Source organism: Limulus polyphemus, unplaced genomic scaffold, assembly GCF_000517525.1.
Source record: "Limulus polyphemus unplaced genomic scaffold, Limulus_polyphemus-2.1.2 Scaffold1395, whole genome shotgun sequence".
Classification (NCBI taxonomy): domain Eukaryota; kingdom Metazoa; phylum Arthropoda; class Merostomata; order Xiphosura; family Limulidae; genus Limulus; species Limulus polyphemus.
The window spans coordinates 274,698-298,952 of record NW_013667005.1 but is presented as its reverse complement, the minus strand read 5'-3'; the positions used below and the strand labels follow the sequence as shown (position 1 = coordinate 298,952).

General features: G+C 33.0%; 1 protein-coding gene across 1 annotated transcript in view; it reads right to left on the bottom strand.

Moving 5' to 3' along the window:
- Positions 1-554: 554 nt before the first annotated feature.
- Positions 555-24,255, bottom strand: part of LOC106463394 (latrophilin Cirl-like) — a 122,064-nt gene continuing 98,363 nt past the window's right edge. The window contains exons 11-19 of the mRNA XM_022390872.1: positions 21,796-22,057; positions 17,341-17,452; positions 16,445-16,548; positions 15,789-16,179; positions 13,509-13,519; positions 11,509-11,677; positions 9,785-9,931; positions 6,827-6,905; positions 555-6,371 (exon numbers count right to left, since the gene is read on the bottom strand). Of these exons, the coding sequence (XP_022246580.1) occupies positions 5,449-6,371; positions 6,827-6,905; positions 9,785-9,931; positions 11,509-11,677; positions 13,509-13,519; positions 15,789-16,179; positions 16,445-16,548; positions 17,341-17,452; positions 21,796-22,057 (2,198 nt within the window). The 3' untranslated portion in view covers positions 555-5,448. The remainder of the gene's footprint in view (positions 6,372-6,826; positions 6,906-9,784; positions 9,932-11,508; positions 11,678-13,508; positions 13,520-15,788; positions 16,180-16,444; positions 16,549-17,340; positions 17,453-21,795; positions 22,058-24,255) is intronic.

The following is a 24,255-nucleotide window of genomic DNA, read 5'->3' as shown; positions in this document are numbered from 1 at the left end:
GACTTATATCGCTGAAGTTCCTCGGAAAGAATTTATACCGGAAATTAACAAACGAGCAGATACGTAACAATACTGTTGGTGTGAACGTGCTTTGTAGTCCATTTGATCAAAGTGTAGATTGAACTGAACCTCTCTTGAACTTAGACTTCAAAATTAAACAAATTTTCGGAATACTAAGTGTATTTTTTATTCTATCCTTTTGGTGTGTTTTAGCAATAAAATACTAAGGTATTTACCATAACACATACAAGTATCTGTTTAGCATTTACACAAGGTGTTATTTTAACATAATAACCACTTGTCATGCTTGATACCTTGGGTAGAACAATATCTTCATTTATACATACGTGGGAAAACTGTATGATGCGATGTACTCTTTATGATTCAACACACCCAATAACTCCAAAGCACGTATAGATCAGTAAAGTGTATTATGTTTAAAGTTGTAGCTTAAACTGCTTAAAGAGTTGCTTTAAATTACACAAACAATAAAGCTATTTTGCACTTTGAACTTTTGCACGTTACATCGTTAAATGGATATCACAACACAAGTGCACTTGTATGCTGGTTTAATGACTTGCATTGTTGAAAAGCATCAGCCAAACTTTACATAAAACCACTACACTTCAATTTATAAAAGCACAGTTTACAGCATCACTCTGCAAAAAGGCATAACATCACGACCACAAGCACTAAATAACCTTTCGAAATGATACATAATACACTTGATACTCTTAGAAATACTCAGATTTAAATTCTTGGCCAAAACCAACCACGTGCAAGCTGCAACTCTCATTGAAATATTTACATACTTATATGATATTCACCCTAGAAATACAATTTCTTAAGATACAATAATTGAGACAGAGAGAGAGAGTTCGATGTACATCTGCATTGAAAGCGCTAAAAGTAAAGTTAAATACATTTTGAACTTTTATTGGACTATCTTAGCATAAAACTCGTGTGTGTGTGTCTACGCACATAGCTCTATCAGGAATGGCTTACTGTTACACAGCCGTAACATTTACCTATTATTCGCAATTCATAAATAAAATAACACCCATTCTATTGATGTATATTTTTGTTTATGGCAAACTACTAAGACTATCTGCCGCTGTCCCCCATTTTGACTGCCAATCAAAGGGAAAGCAGTTGTATACTGTTTGTTTGAAGTTAAGCACAAAGCAACACAATGGGCTATCTGTGCTCTGCCCACCACGGGTATCGAAACCTGGATTCCAGCATTGTAAGTCCGCAGACATACCACTGTGGGGCACAATAGTATACAACGCCAATTCTTGAGCTACTGTTTTGCCAACATTACAATGCCCCTATGGTTGAAAGGACGAGCATATTAGGCGCAGGGTTTCGATCCTACGACCCGCAGATTGCTCGTCAAGTGCACTAACCACAAGCCATTCAGATTCTCCGTTCATGTTATATATATATGTGATCATTGTAAAAACTGCCTATAACCAGGAGAACGGCTTAATTTCACGTTTTTTATTGTTTTTTTAATCAGACTAAAGAAAAAATAAATAACATTTCCTCATGCTTTAAAATAATTTTTGGACCTATTTTTAACACTTCAATTTAAAACTCCTATAAAAGAGTTAATTTCGTAAGATGCAGCTTAAATGTTGGATTTGAATGTTATGCTTTTCGATATGTTAGGCTTCTTAAATGAAGAAGGACAAGGAATTTAATACTTACTCTTAAAAAAGATGCATAACCTAGGAAAAGACAAAACTACGAGCTGTAGAATTATTCTACAAGATAGACACGTCACGTAGAATTAGAAAGACATTTTTCCTTCAGAAAATATTAAAAAATAAAATTAACATAATTACAACAATGACACTGTTACGATACTCCTTTTGCTAGGATAACGAACGTTTTCCCGTAACATCACTAGTCATACCAGGTCAAGCCATCTAGACGTTCGTAAAACAAATAAAACCATATGTAAAAATTGATATTTATCCAACCCTAGAAAGAAACGAGCCACTATATTGTAGTCCAGCTTCAGACTTCTAGCAATGATTTGAACCAATCTTTCGTAGGGTACAATCATATCACTTAAAGAAATAACAGTCCGTGAAATGCATGGGATGACTTCCAAGAAAAACTACACGACAAACCGGAAAAGTAGGCCTTACCTGTTAAAATTCGTTGATAAAAAAGTAACCTCCAACATACCAAAAACCAGTGTAACTTCACAAAGCCAACAATCTGACCTACCACATCGTCAGTGTTTACCACCTAGTAATGAGGCTAACATTCTGACCAACATAATAAAATACCCTTGGAAACATACACGTAAAGCCAAGATACAGAGAGGATGTACTGGGTCAAAGTAAGACAAAGAAAGGTAAACTACTCCCAGTACCACATTTAACACAGCTCAAGAGCCAAGTGATTCGGATTCTTCATCAGGAAAACAAGCTGAAACAGCAAAACCAGCAGTGAATCATATATCATCATACAACTGTACTAAATACCATCTCCATAACTCCATTATAATCACACATGTAGGATCAGTAACAAAACTTTACAAGAAAAAGCTCAAAAGATGATTTACCCAACATTAAGATGAAATAGTCAATGCTGAAAATCCTTATATATACTGTTGGTCCATTCCAGCAATCTCTTTTAAATTACCCAATAAAAAAGAAATCTTTATATTATTATGAAGGATGGAGACATTAAAAACACCTTATTCATCCATTGTGAAATCTTGCTAAACTACCAAAAGTCAGAATGTGGTAGATAAACTCCTCCACTGCTTTATTCAATATTTCAGAAAAAACATTTGTCCACAAATGACTAGATGATACCATTTATTATCATTAAAGTGCACTGGCATAAGCATCAACTTGATCTAAGCCCCCATTGAAAAATTGTACACAACTCAGGTAGAAAACTATAAACACAACTTATTACTGAAATCTGTTAAAAAAAAAAACACGATGAAATAATTCATCAGATTACAACAATGTACTATTTAAGTGTAATGTCCTATTTCTCAGCTGTATTTACTATAATATTTTTCATAATTTTCATTGTTGTAACTATGATCATTAAAAGCCTCCCTTCATACTTAATCTACAGAAACAGTCTTTCTCCCTGTACATAACATTTTGTCTTTCATTAAAATAATCTGCAACATGTTTAAAAACTCGCATTTAATTTTCCCCTGATGGCTAATTTCAGTTGCATAAAGAAGGACGTAAACCAAAGGCATAATTTACAAAGAGAACATGCCCCCCCCCCAAACAACTATAATACAAAGCAATTATTCTCCATACCACCCACTTTTGAAACCAAAGTTGTGTTGCCATAAACAAAGCCTTCCTATGTTTATAGTTGCTGATAGCTAGTTTATTGAAATTCATCCAATTTTATTGTCATGAAATATTTTCCAATATATCTACTTTCAGCAAACTGTTACATCGTATCTAAAAACATCTGGCAAAATTTTAAGCCCCCTTATACCACAAGTCACTGTATCCTTTTCTGAATAGAAAAGTAACAGTAGAGTATGGGTGTTAGTAATAGTTAGAATTTAATATTTTTATCTCTGGTATCTTAATTAATATTTACTTTCCTAAGATTTTCTGAATGCCAAATTTTTTAGCAAAGCATAAGACTCCAACAATCTGTCAATATTTTCTATACGACTAAGATAGTCCAAATAAAGTTGCCTATTTGAAAACTTTCAATTTTTTTTTATGAACTAGCTATTAAGAAAATATTTAACACTGATCACTATATCCTAGATATAACACAAGATAATTAAAATTAAATTTGTTTTTAGTTGCAGTAAATAACACTATGTTATTGAACAAGTCTGAACAGTATTCACTAAATCAGTGATACTTTACTGGATATAGATCTATACACAAATCTAAAAACGAGTGGCTAAGTCAAAGTAATCTTCTAACAGTGGTTTAACATTACTTACACAGACGACATTATCAAATTTCAGCATATTCTAAAACAAATTTAAATATTTATGGTTGTTAGAAGAGAAAGATTTAGGAGACTGCTAAATGGATTATCTAAGACCCAGAATATTTAAATAAAGACAGAGATAATAAGCAAGGTAGAAAAAAGTCATGTAACTTGTAATTACAGTTATTGTTAACATGTTCTACAAAACTGTTTTCAGAAATACTGAACTATAATCTAAAATAACCGATTCATTAACTTGTCCTTTCACAGACTGTAACATACTGTATATGTAAAGGCAGAAAAATATTGCAAACCAATCAAACTTTATTAAACTGGAAAAAACTCTCTAATGTATGCAAACGTCATGAAAATGTGTATGTGTGTGTTAAATATTAACTTATAATGTTTTTCAGATAGAGCACCACAAGTCAAAACTTTTACTTATACAGATCAAACCCAAATTTTTATATCTTTAGGAGAAACTTCATGTTGACTGTACTATATAGATTATGTTCCCCTTGCTTTTCTGAAGGATGTTTCCATAAATTAACTTATGAACAAAATATTTCCTAAGTTATTAAAAAACATTTCTAACAAACATAGCCTATATTCACTTTCTGAAACTATATTTGAATCCAGTTAATTCAAGTATAAACCTAGTTCTGCTGGTAAATAGAACTGTGGATCTAACATTGATCAACAAGACAACAATATGATAATAGAATGCTTATAATAATGTATATTAGCTAAATCTGTACGTTATTGTGCAATATTTACAAACTCAACATATGAAGTAATATGAAACAGTATTTGTTTCCTTTACATGAATAAATTTCACATGCAGACACGTTACACCATTTCTTATGAAATGCCCATCCCTATCTGAATAAATGGTATTATTAGAAAGATACTGTTAACAGTAAAAGATGTCTCAAATTTAAGTTAGCAATATACTACACTTAAGCATGAAAGTCCATTAAATTATGTAAATTACTTATCGTAAAAACTACAAAGAGGTCAAAGTAGCACAATAAAGTTCACAACCTTTCACAAATCCATGACTGAAGCCATAATTATCAGAGATAATTATTTTCATTATACAATAACATGCACAACTGTTACACTAATTTTACAATTACCTGGTGTCACCCAAAGTACACTGAAAGACTTACTAACTTAGAGTACTAATAAAGAATCAAAAACATTTTCTTTTAATTACAGATGGTATAAACTCCTTTGGTAGTTCAGCTTGCAAGTTATTTATGCTTTAAGTCTTATTCATACACAGTAGCACTTTACTATGTTATGTCCACAAAATGACAAACCCACTTCCTTAATAGAGTGGAGCAAACAACCAAGGATTCATAAACATAAAACTTAAATGCAGACGTTACTCTCGGGAAAAAGAGGCAGTTTGAAATGATAAAAGAGTAATAAGCTCAACACTTTTGGCAACACAGACAAAAGTTTCTGTACAAGATGTCTGGAATCCCATCAACAGTCTGTGCTCAATTCACTAACTTTGTGACAATGTGGGCTACTAGAAGTATTACAAGAGCTTCTGTAGGTCTCAGGTTGGAGTTTACATACAACTCGTTCACCATCTAGCACTGCCATTATCATGGCATTGTCACTAGGATACTTATTCATCTGTTGAAACAATTCCCCTGATCTTTGGTGAAGATTAGGTAAACTATGAAGATGTCCATCAAGATACTCATGGTTAGAAACCTTAGGATGAGTTAATCCACTTTGACAAGTATTTTTAACTTTCATTCCTGTTACGGTGTTAGATTTCTCAGGAGCTGCCAAACTTTGAGTGTTCTGTAGACCTGGAACTGGTTGTTGACTTGAATTGTGTTTATTAGATAGAGATGCATTACTAGGAACACTATTAAACACTTGATTTAAAGAGACCAAAGCATTTCTTTCAGGAAATGCATGAGAAATGAGTGGGTGCTGATCACATGCAAGGCTAGATGATGACTGGTGGCTACAGTCAGAGTTGTTCCTGGTGTGTCCATCAGAAGCTACGGTGCAGGAAGGATAAGGCTGTGGGAGCCACTTTGTTGGCACGCTTCTCTTGTGATTCTCCTCATCTATTGCTTCATAGATATGATCAGGAAAGGAACTTAATTTGCCATTTGTTTCAGAAAGCTGTCCTAGTCTGACTGGTTCACAAGTTGTGTTGTATGCAGTCAGTTTGTCACTGCAGTAATCAGTCACACATTCAGAATCAATAACTGAGCAGTCAGCCACTGATAAATTTCCTATAATACCATTGTTGTTGTCCAAGTGAAAAGTTGTTTCATTTATTGGTTTAAACTTTTTACATGAGGTTCGAACGGATGCATTACTGCTACGGGAAGATCGTCTCTCATGTTCTGATTTTCTGCCTGAAACTGTAGATGCAAATCCTACATAGAAGACAAGAAACTGTGTAAATATATCATGCAAATACCAAATTGTGTGCTTTTTCTACAACAAATATTGTTGAAAGCTAATGTTAAATTCTAAGACTTTTAATTTCTATCAAAATCTGTAACATATTTTTCATACAGACCCAGATGAATTAATAATTTCATAATCTTAAGACACTGCCCAAACAAAAACATTTTTTACATTTATTCATAGCTATCAAAGGAAAAAAAAAGGAGTGTTTAGTTTTTTTCATCAGTATAAAATGTATAGTTTGATAAATTTAAGATAATTCTGTAAGATATTTACTTAGCTGTTTAAAACATATTTCAAAGAAACCTACTAAAATATATCTATACTGAATTCAAGTAAACCAATTCTAATGTCATTAAAAATAATGTACATGAGCCATTTATTTACAATCTTAACCTTAATTTGAAATAAAGAAATCTACCTTGACTAGAACACCTAAGTGATGAGCTATTTGTTGAAGATCGGTGAACCTGATCTCCATTCCATCCTTGCGATAGGGACTGTAAAAGTAAAGATTTTTGGCACTTTCAATTTCAATACAAACAAATAGGAGTAGCTGCAGAAATACTATAGCTCACTTACCAATAGTCTTAATGATATAATTCTCTTAAAATTTAACAGTTTTATTCCATGTCTACTTTATTTTTAATAGAGCACAGAATTTCATAGACAAATTGCACGTGAAAGACAGTTGAAGCAAAAAACATAATCAAATGAAAGAACTAAATACCGAGATGTATGACAAAAGACGCAATTATATAAGAAATGAATTCTCAAATGGAACAGATATAAAATATAAGCTGTAATATCACTGATTTTTAACTGATTATGAATGGTAGTGAATAAGAAATAGGATCATAAGCCATAAAACCAATCTCAAAATATCAGTGAGAAGGAAAATCCATCATTAGTACTACAGGGGAGAATCAAAAACAAATGTTTAAATTTTTCTAATATTATGTCTGCATATTATTTGATATACATTAGAAAAAGTGAATTTCTGGCCAAGTTAAAAAGAAGGTATGGGTACATAACTAGAATTAATTTGAACACATGAATTACATTAATTGCTATGAAAAAATGTACTAATAGTTCAAACAAACATTTATTTACAGATTTGTTTATTTGCCAACATATATCTTAGATAGAGGCGTCCTAATCAATCTGCCAAAACATTAGTGATAAAATGGAAACAATCAATACGAGTACTTTTGTATGTCTAATTTGTCACATTCAGCATGTTCAAAATTTATCTTTGTAGTCCTGTCTCCTAATCAGAGTTAACCATGTGATGGGTACGAAAACATGGAGTTAAAAACTGTGAAATTGTATGCAGAAAACTCGTATGTTTCTGTGCAAACATACTTTCAAAATGTCAATAAGTGTAACACTTTTTCTGTGGTTTTAAAGCCTACAAATTTAAATAAATATACAAACCTTGGCTTGAATGTTGATTCAACCCATGGTTTGTATATTGACTGATTGGAAGCTCAAAAGGCTATTTAAAGTTTCAATGTTAAAAAATTCGTTCTTTATTGAACACTGATAATTAAAGAAAGAAAATTATATTTTATTTAACAGCTCCAAATCAGCAACAACCAGAGGTCATTGCATTTTTTTTATGATTTTATGTATATTTAAAGTGCTAAAGTCAATATTATTTAAAAAAGGAAGTTACAAGACACACAACATGCCTTAAAATTTCTCAACTATGACATAGTGAACAAAATCTTTATAATAAGAACATGAAACAATATACATTTCAACGTCAATTATATTTTTATCCCGATTACCTAACAGGGTCTCTGACATTTATATCATCATGATGGTTTTTGAGTGAAAATTCAAACAGCAGTTGTGCATCTGCTCAAGGTTAATTGCTGATGTCTTGATATTTACTTCATACTCTTGAAATTCAGACATACTTTCAGGTCTTTTAAAAGTCAGGTATTTCTGCAATTTCTCCATTTTTCAATCCTTGATGATTTTCAAGCATCATCAATGTTATATCACACACATTAGTTCATAATCTTTACATAGACAATAGAAAAATTTTCAACCAGAAGAACTTGATATGCAGTCAAAGCCTGCAATAAGGTTTTATGTATTTCATGTAGTTACAAGCAGGTAGGAGCATGGCTGTTAATATTTTTCATTAGAAAAATAAAAGCATAAATATATACAACTGGCAATAAAGCAGAAGCACAGGATACAAAAATGTTAAAGTTGGGTATTTAATCCTTAAGATAGAGTATAAGTTACGATTAATACAAAAAAAAGTAAAAATAAAAGCAAATTACACTAAAAAAGTTTACGCAAAATCTATCTTGTTAGATATAAAAATTATATTTTAGGAAATCATTAAATTTTATGATCAACAATGAATGAATTATCAAAACTATGGAAATGTCATAAAATGAAGACATCCAATATATTAACTGAATGTGCATGGGATCATAAACTTGTAGAACTTGTTTGCAGAAGTAAACTTGTTTAATTCCGAATTTATGAAGTTTATCTTTACTCTTCATAAAATATGACAAACTTTTAGTCAACCGAGCAAGTATGTTGTACACAAAACATCAGGTGTATTACTGAATTTTTGTATTAAAAATATGTTTAACTCACCCTCTATCAAGTTGGAGTACAAAACGATGTTCATGTTAAGAAAAATAAACAAAAATACTTTTGTCCATCATACAGTTTGCAACTTGTATTTGCATAACTTCTACACCCTCATAACTGCATACGTAAATTTTCTTGAAATATCTCTATATATATTGTATCTGGTAACTTCTCAATCCTCATACATGAACTGTTGCAAAACCAGAAATGAAGGCAGTATGAAGTGTTGATAACTCTAAGACTAAATGCGTAATATCATGTTAAATAGCATGTTGTACAAGATCAAGGCATGTACACTTTGACCCCCCCACCAATTCACATAAGGTTAAACAAATAATATATTTAAATAGTCAAATTCAAGTCATATATCTCATATTAGGCTTATCTTCACAAACATATAATGAATTAACAAGATGACGGCTGAAATTGTCCTAAATGTCTCAAAGTATAAAATCTGATAACAGCTGGCATGCACAGGAAGAAAAATTAAACAATGATAAGATTTCCAGAGAGGTAAAAACCCAGTCATATAAAATCATAGATACAAAACAAATGAGTAAATAGTGAAAAAATAACACATAACATTAGAACACCTAATTGTTAAACATCATTAATAAATCAAGCAAAAATAGGAAAATGGTGATAAATAAGCTTATTTTAATTTACTTGCAGCTTTGTAGCTTCTCTACCATCAAATGGATAACAATACAATAAATTTAATATAACAGAAGAAATAGTAAGAGTATAAACTTACACTTTGTTGGCCTGAAGTGTTTGGACCAGACATAGTTCCATTGGAATGTACATAAAAACTTGATCGTCGTTCAGAGTGTTTTGTCCTACAGACACATTCTGGAAGCCATTGGGTTCTATGCAAGATTTTTTTGTACTCTTTCTGGACCTGCAATTAAACACAAATCTATATTATTATAATTTTCTTAATTCAAATATTTATAGAAAATAAAATATTTATTAACCTTTAATATTTCTTAATATTAATTATTTATTAACCTACTATCTTAAAAAAGCATACTTGCAAAACAATTTTTATATGTTTAGTTACAAAACATAATAAACTGATCCAGAATTTAAATACTCTTTCCTAATTTTCTATCATGCATGCAATTCTACCTTACCATGTAAATCAATATATTTATCAATAAAATTTCATCCTTATATTTCTTAACCCTAAAGTACCAGTTTAACTGACCAAAATATTGGGTGAAATTACTCATTTTCTGTGTAAAATGCATTGGGGATCCCAGCAGTAACTAGTGGGATTAATTTCAATATTGATGGTGTTTTTTAGTTTTTCTGTCATTTATATCAAAGAGCCTAACCAACAACAACATGAACCCACATGCAATTTGGTGCATAAGAAGTTTAAAAGAATGTATTTCCAATGTATGCCCATACTGATAATTCTAGGGTTAATTAAAATCTTTTTATTATTAAATTTATTACTTCATTTTTCATCTTTGCTAAGCAAATTATTTACAATTTTGAATAATGTGTTCTGTCTTTTATAATTATCTCTACTGTTAACAGTTTTGTTAATTTACACATAGAACTAGCTATCTTAAAACTTAGTAAATTATTATTATAGTAAATTTTATTAAGCCATAAAGCACATCTGAGAATTTGAAAAACATGGTAGTATACTGGGACATAAATCTCATGGAAACCTAATTTAACCCCTTATCTTCCATGGCGGGATTTTTTCCATTAAAGTAGCAATGCTTTGACCACAACATACCAGGCATGAGGCACTTAAATGACATGCAAGACATTTGGCCTATATATATATATATGTGGAGATGTTGTCTAGCATGTGTAAATATACAGGTGGAGATCATAAAGGGTTAAAGTACTTAAGATTTCATTAAGTTCTAATGTTATTATTCATTAAGAACACTTTCATACAATACCAATTGTAATTTTAAAAATATACAATGAAGTATGATTTGCTATTTCCCATACCAAAACTTCACTTGAACCAAAATTCCCAGTTCAGTGAAATTTGTGCTGTTCAAGATACAATTTTTTTCATTGGACATTGTCTGTGACCAAAACACTTACTTTCAGACTTCTAACATAAGTTATATATCTAGCTACTTTTGAACACTTTCATATTAACTTCTTTTGACAATATATATATATCTTATTACATATAAAATAATTCTTTATTTAAACATTTTATTGATTAAAAGAAAGTTAGCAGTGCTGTGGAGAATCAAACCATACTTGGAATTTCATATGTATTTCAAAAAGATTTAGTGAAATGAAATTTTCAAAGAACTGTATAAGAACAATGAATTCAACTGGCATTTAAATACAACCAACCATGTGAATACAAGTTCCAAGGTAAGTCTGACAGAAATAAAAATCTTTATGATACAAATAAATAAATGAATTCATTTTACTTTCCTTCCAATATTTTTGGGTAATGAATTGATTAGGACTACGAAATATACTTACTTTTTCATTTCTGACACAATGAAACACAAAGATAAACAATCCTTGGAGGCTATTGAGAATGGTAAATATGTATGCCATAACTACAGATTCTTTGCTTAAATACAATAGTCCAAATGCCCAAGTCAGTCCAAGCAAAAATACCAGCACTAAGGCTCCTCGAATCCAAACCCTAGAACAGAACGATAAATGAAATATATATAAGCATTGTTAAAAGCTTTATTGAATATATATATATATTAGGGCACATGAATTTACTTAGTTGAAAATTATATTTTGTAATTGCTAGTCGGCAGGGTGTGCAATGGTTGCCTTTTATTATAAGAATTAATATTATGCAGTATGAAACTCCTCCAGTTATATCTTCAACTGTCACAAGCAAACTAAAGTTTAAAAAAAAGTGTATCATCTCTCCACTAAATGAAATAGCTAGTCATGATGACTTAATGGTTTCAAGCTCAGAAGATTCTGATGTTGCTAATACTGCACTTGATCATCTCATCAAGCTCAGAAGATTCTGATGTTGCTAATACTGCACTTGATCATCTCATCCACTTCTTTTGGTGCTCTCTCCTTTAGGAACAGTGACATGTCAGTTGATCATGTGATTATGAACTGTTGACATATTACTAGATCAGCCAGTCCCTCAAAACTATTGTCACACTTGGCCATGTCAGTCCATCTTGTGAAGATTGCCATAGACATGCCACAAATTGAAATACAGTTTCTCCAGGTTTGACTTCTCTGAACTTTTAGTAAAAACCTTCTTCCATAAGTTCATATCATTTCAGCAAGGCCACTTTTAATTTTTCATAGTCCATGGCATCTTCTGACGTCATGCTTGCATAGACTTGTGGGCCTTTTCCTGTGAGAAGTAATCTGAGACAGACTGGAGAGTCATCTTTTGTCCCAGTTCTGACTTTGGGCAAATCTTTCATATCTCTCCAGGAAAGCATCCATGTCATTTTCCTGTTGATCAAATTAGGGCAGCTTGGGTCAGCTGGCTCTGACCCCATTGTCATTCTTGGGTCTTTCTTCTTTCTGTTGGGTGAGCTTGGTGATCTCAATTTGTTCTCTTATTCTCTCTATTTCCAGTATCTCCTCTCTCTCTCTTTTTCCTTCTTTCACAATCTGTGCTCTTATTCTTTCTCTCTCTATTTTTAGTCTTTCTTTTCTCTCGTTTTCTTCTTTTGGTCTTTCTTTCTCTCTTCTCCATCTCTCCTCTTCTCTCTCTAGTTGTTGTTGTTGTTGTTTAAAAATCTCTTGTAGTTCACTATCTGTTAACCCAAGATGCTCACCTCTTTCAATCCACTTATCAAAATCTGTTGATGTGATTGTAATCTCTATACTATTTTTGCCACCACTACCATTGTTCATATAAAGGCCTACTTATTTTCATTGTCATTAACTTCTTCTTCTATCACCGTTTACTACTGTATAATCCTGGCTGACTCACCAAATGTCAGAGTTTTAAATATATGAGTGAGCTGGGATTCTTTAACAGTAGATGTCTGTGACTTGTTGGCCATAAATTTGGACACTAAACGGACAGCACACAATCCAGTTGTTTTAAAATAATATATATTAAAAAATGTATGTACAAAAGTTCTTTACACTATGGCCTACAGGATATCACAATTGTATGTAACACTCTAAATAATTCCCTTTTCTAGTTACAGTCTAGTTCAGTTACTTTAGAACTTAAGTGACAAGACGAATTCTTCCACTCTACCTCTCTTTCTCACAATACAATCTGTGATAAATTCACTTTCGCTAATTATTAAGCTAAACAGTCTTGTATATCCTACAACTTAGAACTCGACCTTGTGTAAAGTTTTATTGTCAGTTACTGAATAATCTAAATGAAATAATGTGTATTTTTTTGTATTTGTGGCAAACCTATTAAGACAGTATGCCAAAATGAATTGTTAAAGTTATCTATTGACTTATATTAACATAAATATGTACTTACTAAAACAAAAGTTTAGTATAACAAAGATTACCTTACTTCTAACTAGATGTGAAAAAAATCAGTTTAACTTAAAACATTTCTTAAAATGTATAAAAAAAGTCAAAATACATTCTTGGGTATAAAAACAAGTCCTTACATAATCAGGACCTGGTGATGATAACAGTCATCCTCATCACTTCAGTTTGCATGCAACAGAAGAGATAGACTTGTTAGTAGTTACTAATTTCACCTGACATTGGCTTCTACTTATATGAATAAGAAGTTCATATTTTCTGAAAACTCCTGATCTTTCTGTAATTCATTTAATTTTAAAAGTAACTAAAGTTTATGTTTTAACAGGCCAATTCTTCTATTTGGTGATTAAATATTCAGTCTCAACTTTCAGCATGACAGAAACCCAATGATTGAAATGATTTATAAATAACATTCTCTAGCCTCTGCTTCTTGAAATTCTTAACTTACATTCCTGTTTGACAGTCTGTCCTAGAAGCTAACAATGGTTATAATTGGAAAAATAAATTTCTGACCAGAAATCACTTATGAGAAGAATCCATGTTAAGACTTGTACACACAGTAGCCAAAATTGATTAGGACATTCTTTGGAATCAATATGAAGTTTAAAAAAAAAAAAGGCTTTTAGGACTATTCAGCATATTGTTTAGATTGTGTTGACTACTTTCAAATATACTCGCTATACCTTTGAATGATTGATAGATTTTTAAACTACTATTTTTAATTTAGTAACAGTTCACTGATTTAATTTTAAGTACACTCATATGCATGGATATAATGGATTAAATTTACTCCAGTTAATTCAAGAATAACTTAAGCTTTAATCTTTATAAAAACAATCTATTTTGAACTTAATATACAATAAATCGTGCTTAAGTCCTTGTTATACATACAAAACAGAATGAAAATAATTTCTACAAAAATTTATTCTGAAATTCCAGACACTTTTACTTTTTTCTTTTCCAAAGCACAAATGAATTAATATATAAATGTATTAATTTGTTAAATATTAGGCATGGAGGTGGACCTGTTTGAAACATGAATCCCGTTTTGTCAATAGCAAAGTTTGAAATAAAATCAAGAGATAGATAATGTTCAGCTACCATAATGTAAACTATAAAACATTAGATAATTCAAATTACTAATAACTAATGCTAATTACCAGATCGAATTTGTTCATTCTCAACTGATTAACAAGCTAGTTACGGTATATTAGAATATTCTAAACTGAAAATCACCTAATAGGAAAAGTTAAAGGAAAATAAATACTCATTTTGATTAAAATAATTATAAAATGTAAGTTTTATATATAGCTTAAAGAAATGCTAAATAAGTTTTATTCATAATCAACTGTATTCAGTAAGTAATGATAACTTACGTTATTGACGGAATTAATGAATAAAAGTTTTTGTTTTTTTTATAGCATGAGGTTAGTAATGTGAGATGAAATGCTTTGGGACTAAACAATGTAATAATACGATTGATGTAAAAATGTATAATTTATATATTGGAAGAAGAAAACAAGATTGTGTATGTAACTGGTAATCTGTTAAAATCAAATGGCTGGGAAAAAAATTAATTCAATTATGAAACTGATTAGAGGAACAGTATTTTAACTTTAATCACCAAAATTTATTTTTCAGGCTAATATGGCATTCCTCACAATAGCAATCTTCATAATGTGTCGTCACTCCAATTTGACTGCAACAATGAAAGCTAAGGAGCAGGCTAAACTGACAAGTGTCAGGTAGTCATTGTTTTGTGAATACACTTCATTATGAATAAATATATCTAAAACCTTACTGAGGCTACATGTAACACTAACAGTATTTAGTTGTTACATATATATGATTGAAATTACATTTTTTTCACCTGAATTGATATTTTCTTGTGGCTTTATTCTCTTATTAAACACTATCCATGATTTATTATGATGGCAGCCAAAAAGCATGCAGAATAATAAAAACAATTATAGTGTTAATAAAACTTTTGGGAATAGTATTTAAGCTCTTTGTATAAAACCAAATAAACAGTGACAAAAATAACATTTTTCTTCTTTTCTTAGCTGAAAGGTTGAAAAAGATAAATGTCTGATAAAAGTTGACAGTTTAACAAGTTCATTTATACTACCTTCTACTATTTTAAAGTAAGTTAAATATAACAAAATACAACCCCACTCATTTGGGGGGAGGGATTTTAGTTTGACTTATTTCAATTTACAGTTAATTGAATGATATATAAAAAAAATTGTTTTTCTAATGTTAAGTTGCAAATAAAAATAAGAAAAATTTCATTATACCAAGAGAATAGCTGCAACAGGGCCAACAAAACTGAAGACAAAATAGTTGTCAACCTTCAACCAGCAGTAATCCTTTGTGCCATAGCTGAAAGGGTCAATAATAGCAGATATCATTACAATTACTGCAGGAATACCATAGGCAGCAACATAGTATAACTTTACTCTGGACTTCTCTGATTCAAAAACTTCTATCAGCATCACGTACAACTGGAATCCTTCAAAAAACATCCATGCAAATGCTGCCAAGAAAAAGTAATGCAAAAGTCCTGCAATAATACCACAGAAAGCCTTGGAGTGGGTTTGATCTATTCCAATAAGAAAAATGGCTTCTGCAATCAAAAGGCAGATACAAAGGTTTTTGTGAATTGTAGTCCGATCACCATTCAAGCTCCTGAAAACATAAAAATACATTATTACTACAAGCAAAGTAAAAATAACTATTATATTTCCAATAAAGATGTTATAATTATGAATACGCTATATTATATACTTATATAGTTGTGGAAGTAATCTTAGTGTTATAATCGATAATAAGATTAATAGTTGTTGTTGTTTTTTATTTCATACATATATAAATTAACAATAAACAGCTTGAATAGCAATAATAACAGTAAAAAAAAAATAATTATTACAAAATACACGAAGAAAGTTATTACCTGAAAACTTGGAAAGTAACAATGGTTAAAAGTAGGCATACAACAGACACAACACAACCAATGTAAGTGATTATACGTAATGCCATACTATGCCCAGTAGACAGCTACAATAAGAAGAAAACAAGGTTAGAAACCTGAAATGCATAAAAATAGTCATAAATTTCGTTTATATATTAATTTAAAAATGATCAGTCTTCTATTGGAACATATTATCACTTCCTTCTCACACAAGCTTACATGTATTTCACAAGAGTAATGTAAACACATCAATAACCATATACTTACATTTTTAAACAAATTTTAAAACTCCTGGAAAATGATATCTAATCAACTATTTACATTATTTAGTCTACAAAATTGATATTATTTTTTAAAAACTAACAGCATAAGTACAAGTAGTCTAATATCTTTTGTATGTTCATTATACTTACGACAATAATGAGTTAATAGTAATAAGGTTCTTTTATATCTGCAGATTTCAAAAAAACATTATTTTCATCAATTCAACGTAAGATAGATTTCAAAGTCTTTACTTCTGCACCAGAGTTCACTTCATGTAGTTACAAAATTATAATAACACTGATACTGTTTTATCTGTTACTACTAAAAACATTCTGAGAAGGTTAATGAGTATCTAGTTTGTATCACAGTATTAAGTTGGCAACAGGTTCACTGCTTAATAACCATGTAAGAACTTGCTTTAAGCATTTACACGCTGAACTGCATGGGTATTCTCAAAACAAAGTCAACAACCTAGTTTCCTTTTAGTGCTAATATTTTTAGTATTAGTGACTATTTTGATAATTATTTTTCCTTACGCAATTCAATTAGGCTACATTCTTCTTTTTCTTTTTATGAAATCTTAAACATGAAGAACAAGTTTCAACCTAACTTACCTTAACACCTTTGACATCCATGAGAACAGCAAAGTTGGTGAGATGGTTGCAGGCACAAACAGTATGAGTTGAATTAGTATAGTGTACCAAACACCCTTCAGTCGACCATTCTCTGAGGAGGAAAATATAGACAAGTTTAAAAAGTTAACATTTTCCTAATTTGAATATGTATTTCTGATAAGACACCTTCTCACACAGAAATGCTATTTCCCTCAGTCTCTGCATATGAGACTGGCATGCCACTAGCCTTGAGCTAACTCCCACCTAAATTCATGTGTTTAAAGTGAACTGTATTGGTGAATGATGATGTCATCATGCAGCAACAGCTCTCCACCAATAAAAGAGTCACACAACCTTCGTGTGCAGTAACTCCCTCTATGCACTTGAACTCATGATAATTACATTCAAAGATGAGGCAAGAAATAAAAAGGTGCACCAGAAGTGGGAGAGACAGGTAGGAATTTGCCCTGAGGTAAGTATCTGTCAGAAATAGATTTTCAGATTAGGAAAATATTAACTTCCAAGATGATAATTCACTTCTTCACACAGAAATGCTAGAATCTAGCGTTGAAATGGTGGAGAGGCCAATGCAAATATTAAATCTAAATGAGCCCATTCAGAAAACATCCAAAGGGAAGGCCTATGGAGTGTGGCACCTGATGGCTGGAGCTCCATAGATGCACACCCATGGGAGCATTTCATTCAACAATAGTATACTCTTTGTCCAAGATCAAAGGAAGGGAAATGCAAAAAAGCCTGAAGTATTACAAGGATGGTCAAAATGTGAACATGACCAACCAAACACCTGCTCACAAGTTGTGAGTGAGCCAAAGTGTGAAAAATGAAAAGTATGGGATAGGGTTGCCTGATAATCCAATATTGAGGAGACCAAAGACCCCTTCTCAAGATCAGATTGTATGATGCTCAAGTTGACTCTACTGCACAGACTCTGGCTGAGAAGGAGGGCACATTAACTGTGTGAGGGGTGATTTGTACTACATTAACAGTGTCACCATTGCCCTACTTCTCACTAGTACTTCATATTGTGCAAAAACCCAGCCAGTGAAGATTCTCCATGGACCCAGTGATCAGGAACTGGTAAGTGGCAAGAGTCTCCTGTGCTTCACTTGAAGAATAGATGGGTGAATTCACACTGGGGAGACCTGGAGAAGTACTGGATCCCCATCAGACCATCAGCCAGAAAGGTCTTTTACTGGAGACAGTGCAACCCTATTTTTAAAAGAATGCAAGTACAAACCAAAGAAGTGGGCAGTTACTTAACTGGTGATGGCTTTTACTGTGATAGTCTATGGAATCATTATGGTCTGGATTGGACTATTGTGTGAATTTGTATGCCATGAGGATACCTCAAATACTCTTGCAGAACACATCATTCTAGAGTAAACACTGGTAGAGCCAGAGCAGATGAGCTAAACATTTTCCATTATCATAGCCCGATATAGATTTTGAGAAATAAGCATACCCCTGGAGGCAACACCAGTCACCTGGCAGGATCCTGTCCAACAGAAAGGGGGATAAATAATGAAAGGGAAACATAATTCCTCATTTCAAAGATAATGGGTCAACTGAAGTATGGTGATTGTGAAAGTTGAAGTCCTGAGGAAGGCAAAGGTGAAGATATTGAGTGATGAACATGTGTGGAGTTGTCCACATGCCCATCTGGAAGATCTCATCCAAGAGCCAACAAAATAGGGAAGCAACAGAATGAGAAAAGCAATGAATCAGATGCAAATAAATGCAAAATAGTCTGCAAGCATCCACACCCAAGGAATAATATACCAACTGGAGGAGTTGACAGACCCATCCATTAAGGATAGGAAAAAATTCCCCCAGGGTAGGAAAAGATGACAGCAAGGACACCAAAAAGGAGATGTCCATGATAAATAACAACAAACAGCCAAACAGGACACAAGTAGAGAAGTATATAAGCATGGTGGAAGAGGGTGTGAAAGGCATCAATAGCATAGACATTTGAATGATGGCAACCAAAGGTGAGAGAAAAGTGGTATACAAAAGCAAGAAGATAATGGCTCAAACAGGGCATGTGTGAGAGCATACAAAATCACATTAAGGACTCAGTCAGGCACGTGAGTCAAGTGAGCAGGTTAGTAAAGAAGGAAGGAGAGGAATAGTGGTACTAGAAAAAGCAATATATAGTGGATAATGCAACCGAAGAACTAGCAATGGCGGGGACCAACAAACCATGGTCAAAGGGCCAATTAAAAAAGCAGAAAGGTGGTTCACAGTAGGGCAGCTGGAAGGAAAGGAGTTGAAGATAAACAATTGATGAAAGCCAGCTACATTCATTGAGAGACAGATAAAGTGGAAGAGTGATGGGAATGTGACAAGAAGGCTACATGATAGGAGAGTCTATCCCAATGGGTGATAAACCAGACAAAACCCACACATGAAGATGGAGGGACAACATTTCTTGAGGAAAAATGGAGGTGTAAGGTTGAGGCAAGAGCAAGGGAACATTGGATATAGGAAGGGGGGGGGGGTCTCAACACCAAGCAATAAAGCAGAGGAAACCAAGGCTGAATTGGCCAAAGAGACATCACAGTAAGACTCAAGAAAGAGTATCACATATCAAGGTGAGAACCTGAAGACGAGTCAAAGAGGAGGATATGCTTATACAAAAAGATGAGACCAGTTCTGGCTGAGAGTTTCAACAGCTAGAGCCTAAATAAGAGTAAACCCAATGAAAGACCCGAGGATTGAGAGACCACTGTGGATGGAATGCAGTAGGGCCAAGAGAGAGAGATGGTTAGCTATAAAAGTTCATAGTTCCTGGCACATGAAATGACAATTAGGTGAACCCAGTGTGAATGAGCCTAGGTGCCTTCTTGATGGTTGATGGAAAAAATGACCATGAAAATGGAGTGGATCAGGACCAATTGATCCACCAGAAGGGCAGGAAATGAGAATATGCTCAATGAACAGTGAGAAGTTTGATCATGTTGATATGAAGGGAATGCTTGTTCTGCAGACGAACATCAGAAGTAATGCTGTGATCTAGAGAAGATCCTCAAAGCAAGAGGGAAAGGTGAGAGATGGATCCAGTTTGGGGGTTGGCAAGATAATGCCAAAAGCAGTATTGGCATGGTCCAGCCCACACGAAAATTCCTCAAGGAGAGGAGAAGTTCCCAATCGAGGACTGTGAAATCCAAGAAAGAATCCATTGAATCTGCAAAGTTCACTGGAGGAGGCACATGTGTGCTTTCCACAAAGGAATGAGTTGTTCCAGGAAAGCAAGTGTCCCCATTGGCTGAAGGGGTGGAGTAGGAGGCCTAGTAAGCATGTGGTAATCCACAACACATTGAAGTCATAGTAGAAATAGGGCCTGTGTATGTGTAACATCAATGCTCACACAGAACTAAGTAAAATCACCATCTTTTGAGAAATCAATACACACACACACACTCTCCCCTTCTGTACTGCACACTTTTGTGAATCATGTTTTTTTTTATAAACTGTATATACTGTACTATTCTTGTTAGAGGTAAAGAGGCAACAATTACCATTGTTCAGAATTAAATATATCTATGTGTACCACCAACAGTTTAATACTCACTTATAAATAATACCAGTTCACCAAATTTGTTATTTAATTTTCAAAATCACATAACATATGCAATGTGAAATTTCTAATGTTTCCAAGTTTTAGAATAAATTTACTCTTAAAGTTTTGTAATTAGAAATAACTTTAATCCCACTTGAAGAAACTAGAATTTTCTTAAGTTTATTTTATAATTTATATGCCTACTTCACAAAGAGATATTATATAAAATATCACATAAATGTTTAACAAATTCTTTGTAAAGGGGAAAGGCAGGATAATACAGATTTTTCTCTCCCATTGTTTACTCAAAGAATGTCCCTTTCATTTGAAAATAACTTTTCAAACAATTAGTATTATTTAATGGTACATATTCAGATATGCAAATTAAACCCTCAATAATTTAGTTTTGAAAATGAGTAAGAATTTAAGCAGACTGGTAGTGCCCACATGTATCATAAGTACAATGAGTTCCACCTGCTTGATGAAAATCAACAAACCATTAGATCTCTAGCACAGAAATCAATCTCTTTAAAGCTGTTATAACAACATAACCTGCAATTGTATGACACCAAATATACTTAACTTGAAAACAGAATGTAGGTAACCAATTTAATTTCATCAGTAGTTTATATGATATTAATGTTAACATTGTGTTCCAAAAAGTTTATGTTTAAACTATGATATTAATCTTTTTTTCCTTCGGAAGATGTTTTCATTTTATTATGAAAAAATACATATTTTTCCTTTTGGTAAACAAGGCTTAATTATAAATATTTTATATTGGTTGAATCTCCAATGCAAAATGTATTTCCCTTTCTTTTAAATAAGTTTATTTGCATTCTACGCAAAATTAAAGTATCACACAGTCTGACCTGTGGGTAAAATCCCAGAAGACACATTGTGGATTTGTGACATTTTCTGTTTGGATGTGAACTAATGTCACAATTACAGGCTTTGATAACACTGAACGGGATTTTCCTAGAGATGCTGCCAAAATTTTGCTGTTGATGATCTGAAGCACATTTGTCTTCCAGCCTGGTTCACCTTGCCACATAGAGGGAGTAACATCTGGAGGTGTTGGATCAAGGATATCGTCCAATTTGTTGTATGTCATGAAGATCACTTTTACCAATCCTAAAAATTAAAGCATTGTTAGTTATAGAAAAAAAAGTAATACAATTATTGAATAAATTAAGAAAATACATAAAATATTAGGAGATGACAATAGCTTAATGTTATTAGTTTAAAATAAAAAGTACATACAACATCCATAGATCAACAAATGATCTCAAAATAAAAATTATGATCTAAAATGCTGTGAAAAACACAGAAACAAAGAAAACTAATCTACATTGGAAGATGTACATTAATATTTCTTTCATAACCACATTACCCAAATATGCAGTACAATACTTCCAATAAAATATTCACAAGGTCAATAATAGTAATGATTACATTGGTATACATATACTGTTATGCAAAACAAAACTTTAAATTTCTTGCTATTAGAGCTACAAATTCAAAGTAATATTATATTCAATAATTCTAATTTTGGACTAGTGGCTAATCATGAGCATTCTAGAACAACAAATGTAAAAACCAAGGTTGTTAAAAAATTTGCCCTGTGTAGAGCTTGAACAAGAATTTTGAAGTATCAGAAATTGTAATTCTCCTATACTGAAAATGTATTTCTGATAGATATTTCCCTCGACTCACAAGATTATTTTTCCCGTTTTGTGCTGCCCTCTATATGCGAACTTTTTTTATAATGTATGCCAAAAGCCTTCCGCACCCCCACTATTGGAATAATGATTCCAACATGTCTCTCATGCAAATCATCATGCGTCATCTCTCCACCAATAGAAGATCATTACTATAACGTGACTCATGTGACTCCCTCTATGTGCCACTACTGAACCATCACTTTGAAGTTTGGCAGATGATGTAAGCAGTGGAAGATTGTGGGGAGGAAAGTGGGAAGTGTGGGTGGAGGGAAGTACCTATTGGAAATAACATTTTCTGTATAGGAAAATTATAACTTCAAAGACAGTACTTCCCTCTTCTCACAAGATTAGCTAGAATCCCACATTGATTAGGAGGAGGGACCAGTGTGAGAGAAGAACAGATGTATCCCCCAAAAGCATCCGAAAAATGCCTCTGTAGATGAGAGTCAGATCTGAAGAGGGGAACTGCACCACTTCTGACCAGGTATCCTCTTTGCCCAACTGTAATGAGTGGAGAAAAAGGGTGGAAAGAAGAAGAGGAGCACCAAGTGGGAGAGAGCTGAGAGCGGATAATTATGTGAATCCTTAAATTCATATATGCAAGTCAATCCCACCAAGCAGAAAAGTGGGTAAACAAATTATAAGTGGCTAGGGCATGGTGGACCGTACTTTGCAAGTAAACTACATCCAAAATCCATGTCACTAAAAACTGACATCCACACAAGGATCATACTGTCTTCCCCTCAAGCCCCAGAGATCAGAGAGAATCTAAAACCCTTCCAACCCCGGGGCATGACACGTGTTATTTGAGGAATATTTCGATCGGGAACCCGACATCTGGTATTGAAAGGATGTCTATATAAACAAATTCTACTCCCACAGCAGTGAAACTGACTAGAACCATCTGATAAGCAATAACATTCTTGGATAAAAATACACGAGAGATAGCAAAGGACAGAACTGAAACAACTCCCCTTACCTCCACTGTGACCCACAACACAGTGGGAGCACAATCGAGGGACAAAGATAAACAACTTTGAACATGCATATGGACTTATGTTGATTGGTTCACACTAAATCCAAAACCCAGCTATGTGGTACCAACATCTGCATGGGGGTAAGATGAGGATTCCCAATCAAAGGAGTCAACTGCAATTCAACATCTCACTCCATAGTAATTATATAATGTATATTGGAGAATACGCCTAACAATGCACCTACAAAATGGAGCCATCAAAGAACATTGTGCCCGAATCCACAACCAAAAACTCACACGTCAGGACCTAGTACAAAACACCAAAGTAAACCGCCGATTTAACGGCTTCACAACTCTTCAAATACACGAAGCAATAAAAATCCTACAGCAAACTCCCATAATCAACAAACAATCAACAGGAACAGCACGCACACTGCTACTTCTTGGCGAGAAACCCCCAAGCCACAATACAACACTCCACCAATTAATGCCTTCCACGAGCTAGATACCACCACCTGCTTACCCATACCTTTAAATATCCACCAACAGTAATCACAATTCACACAACATTCAGCCTTGATAATGGATGCAGAACGCATTCGAAATGCGTCGGCCAACTCATCGCTATCTAC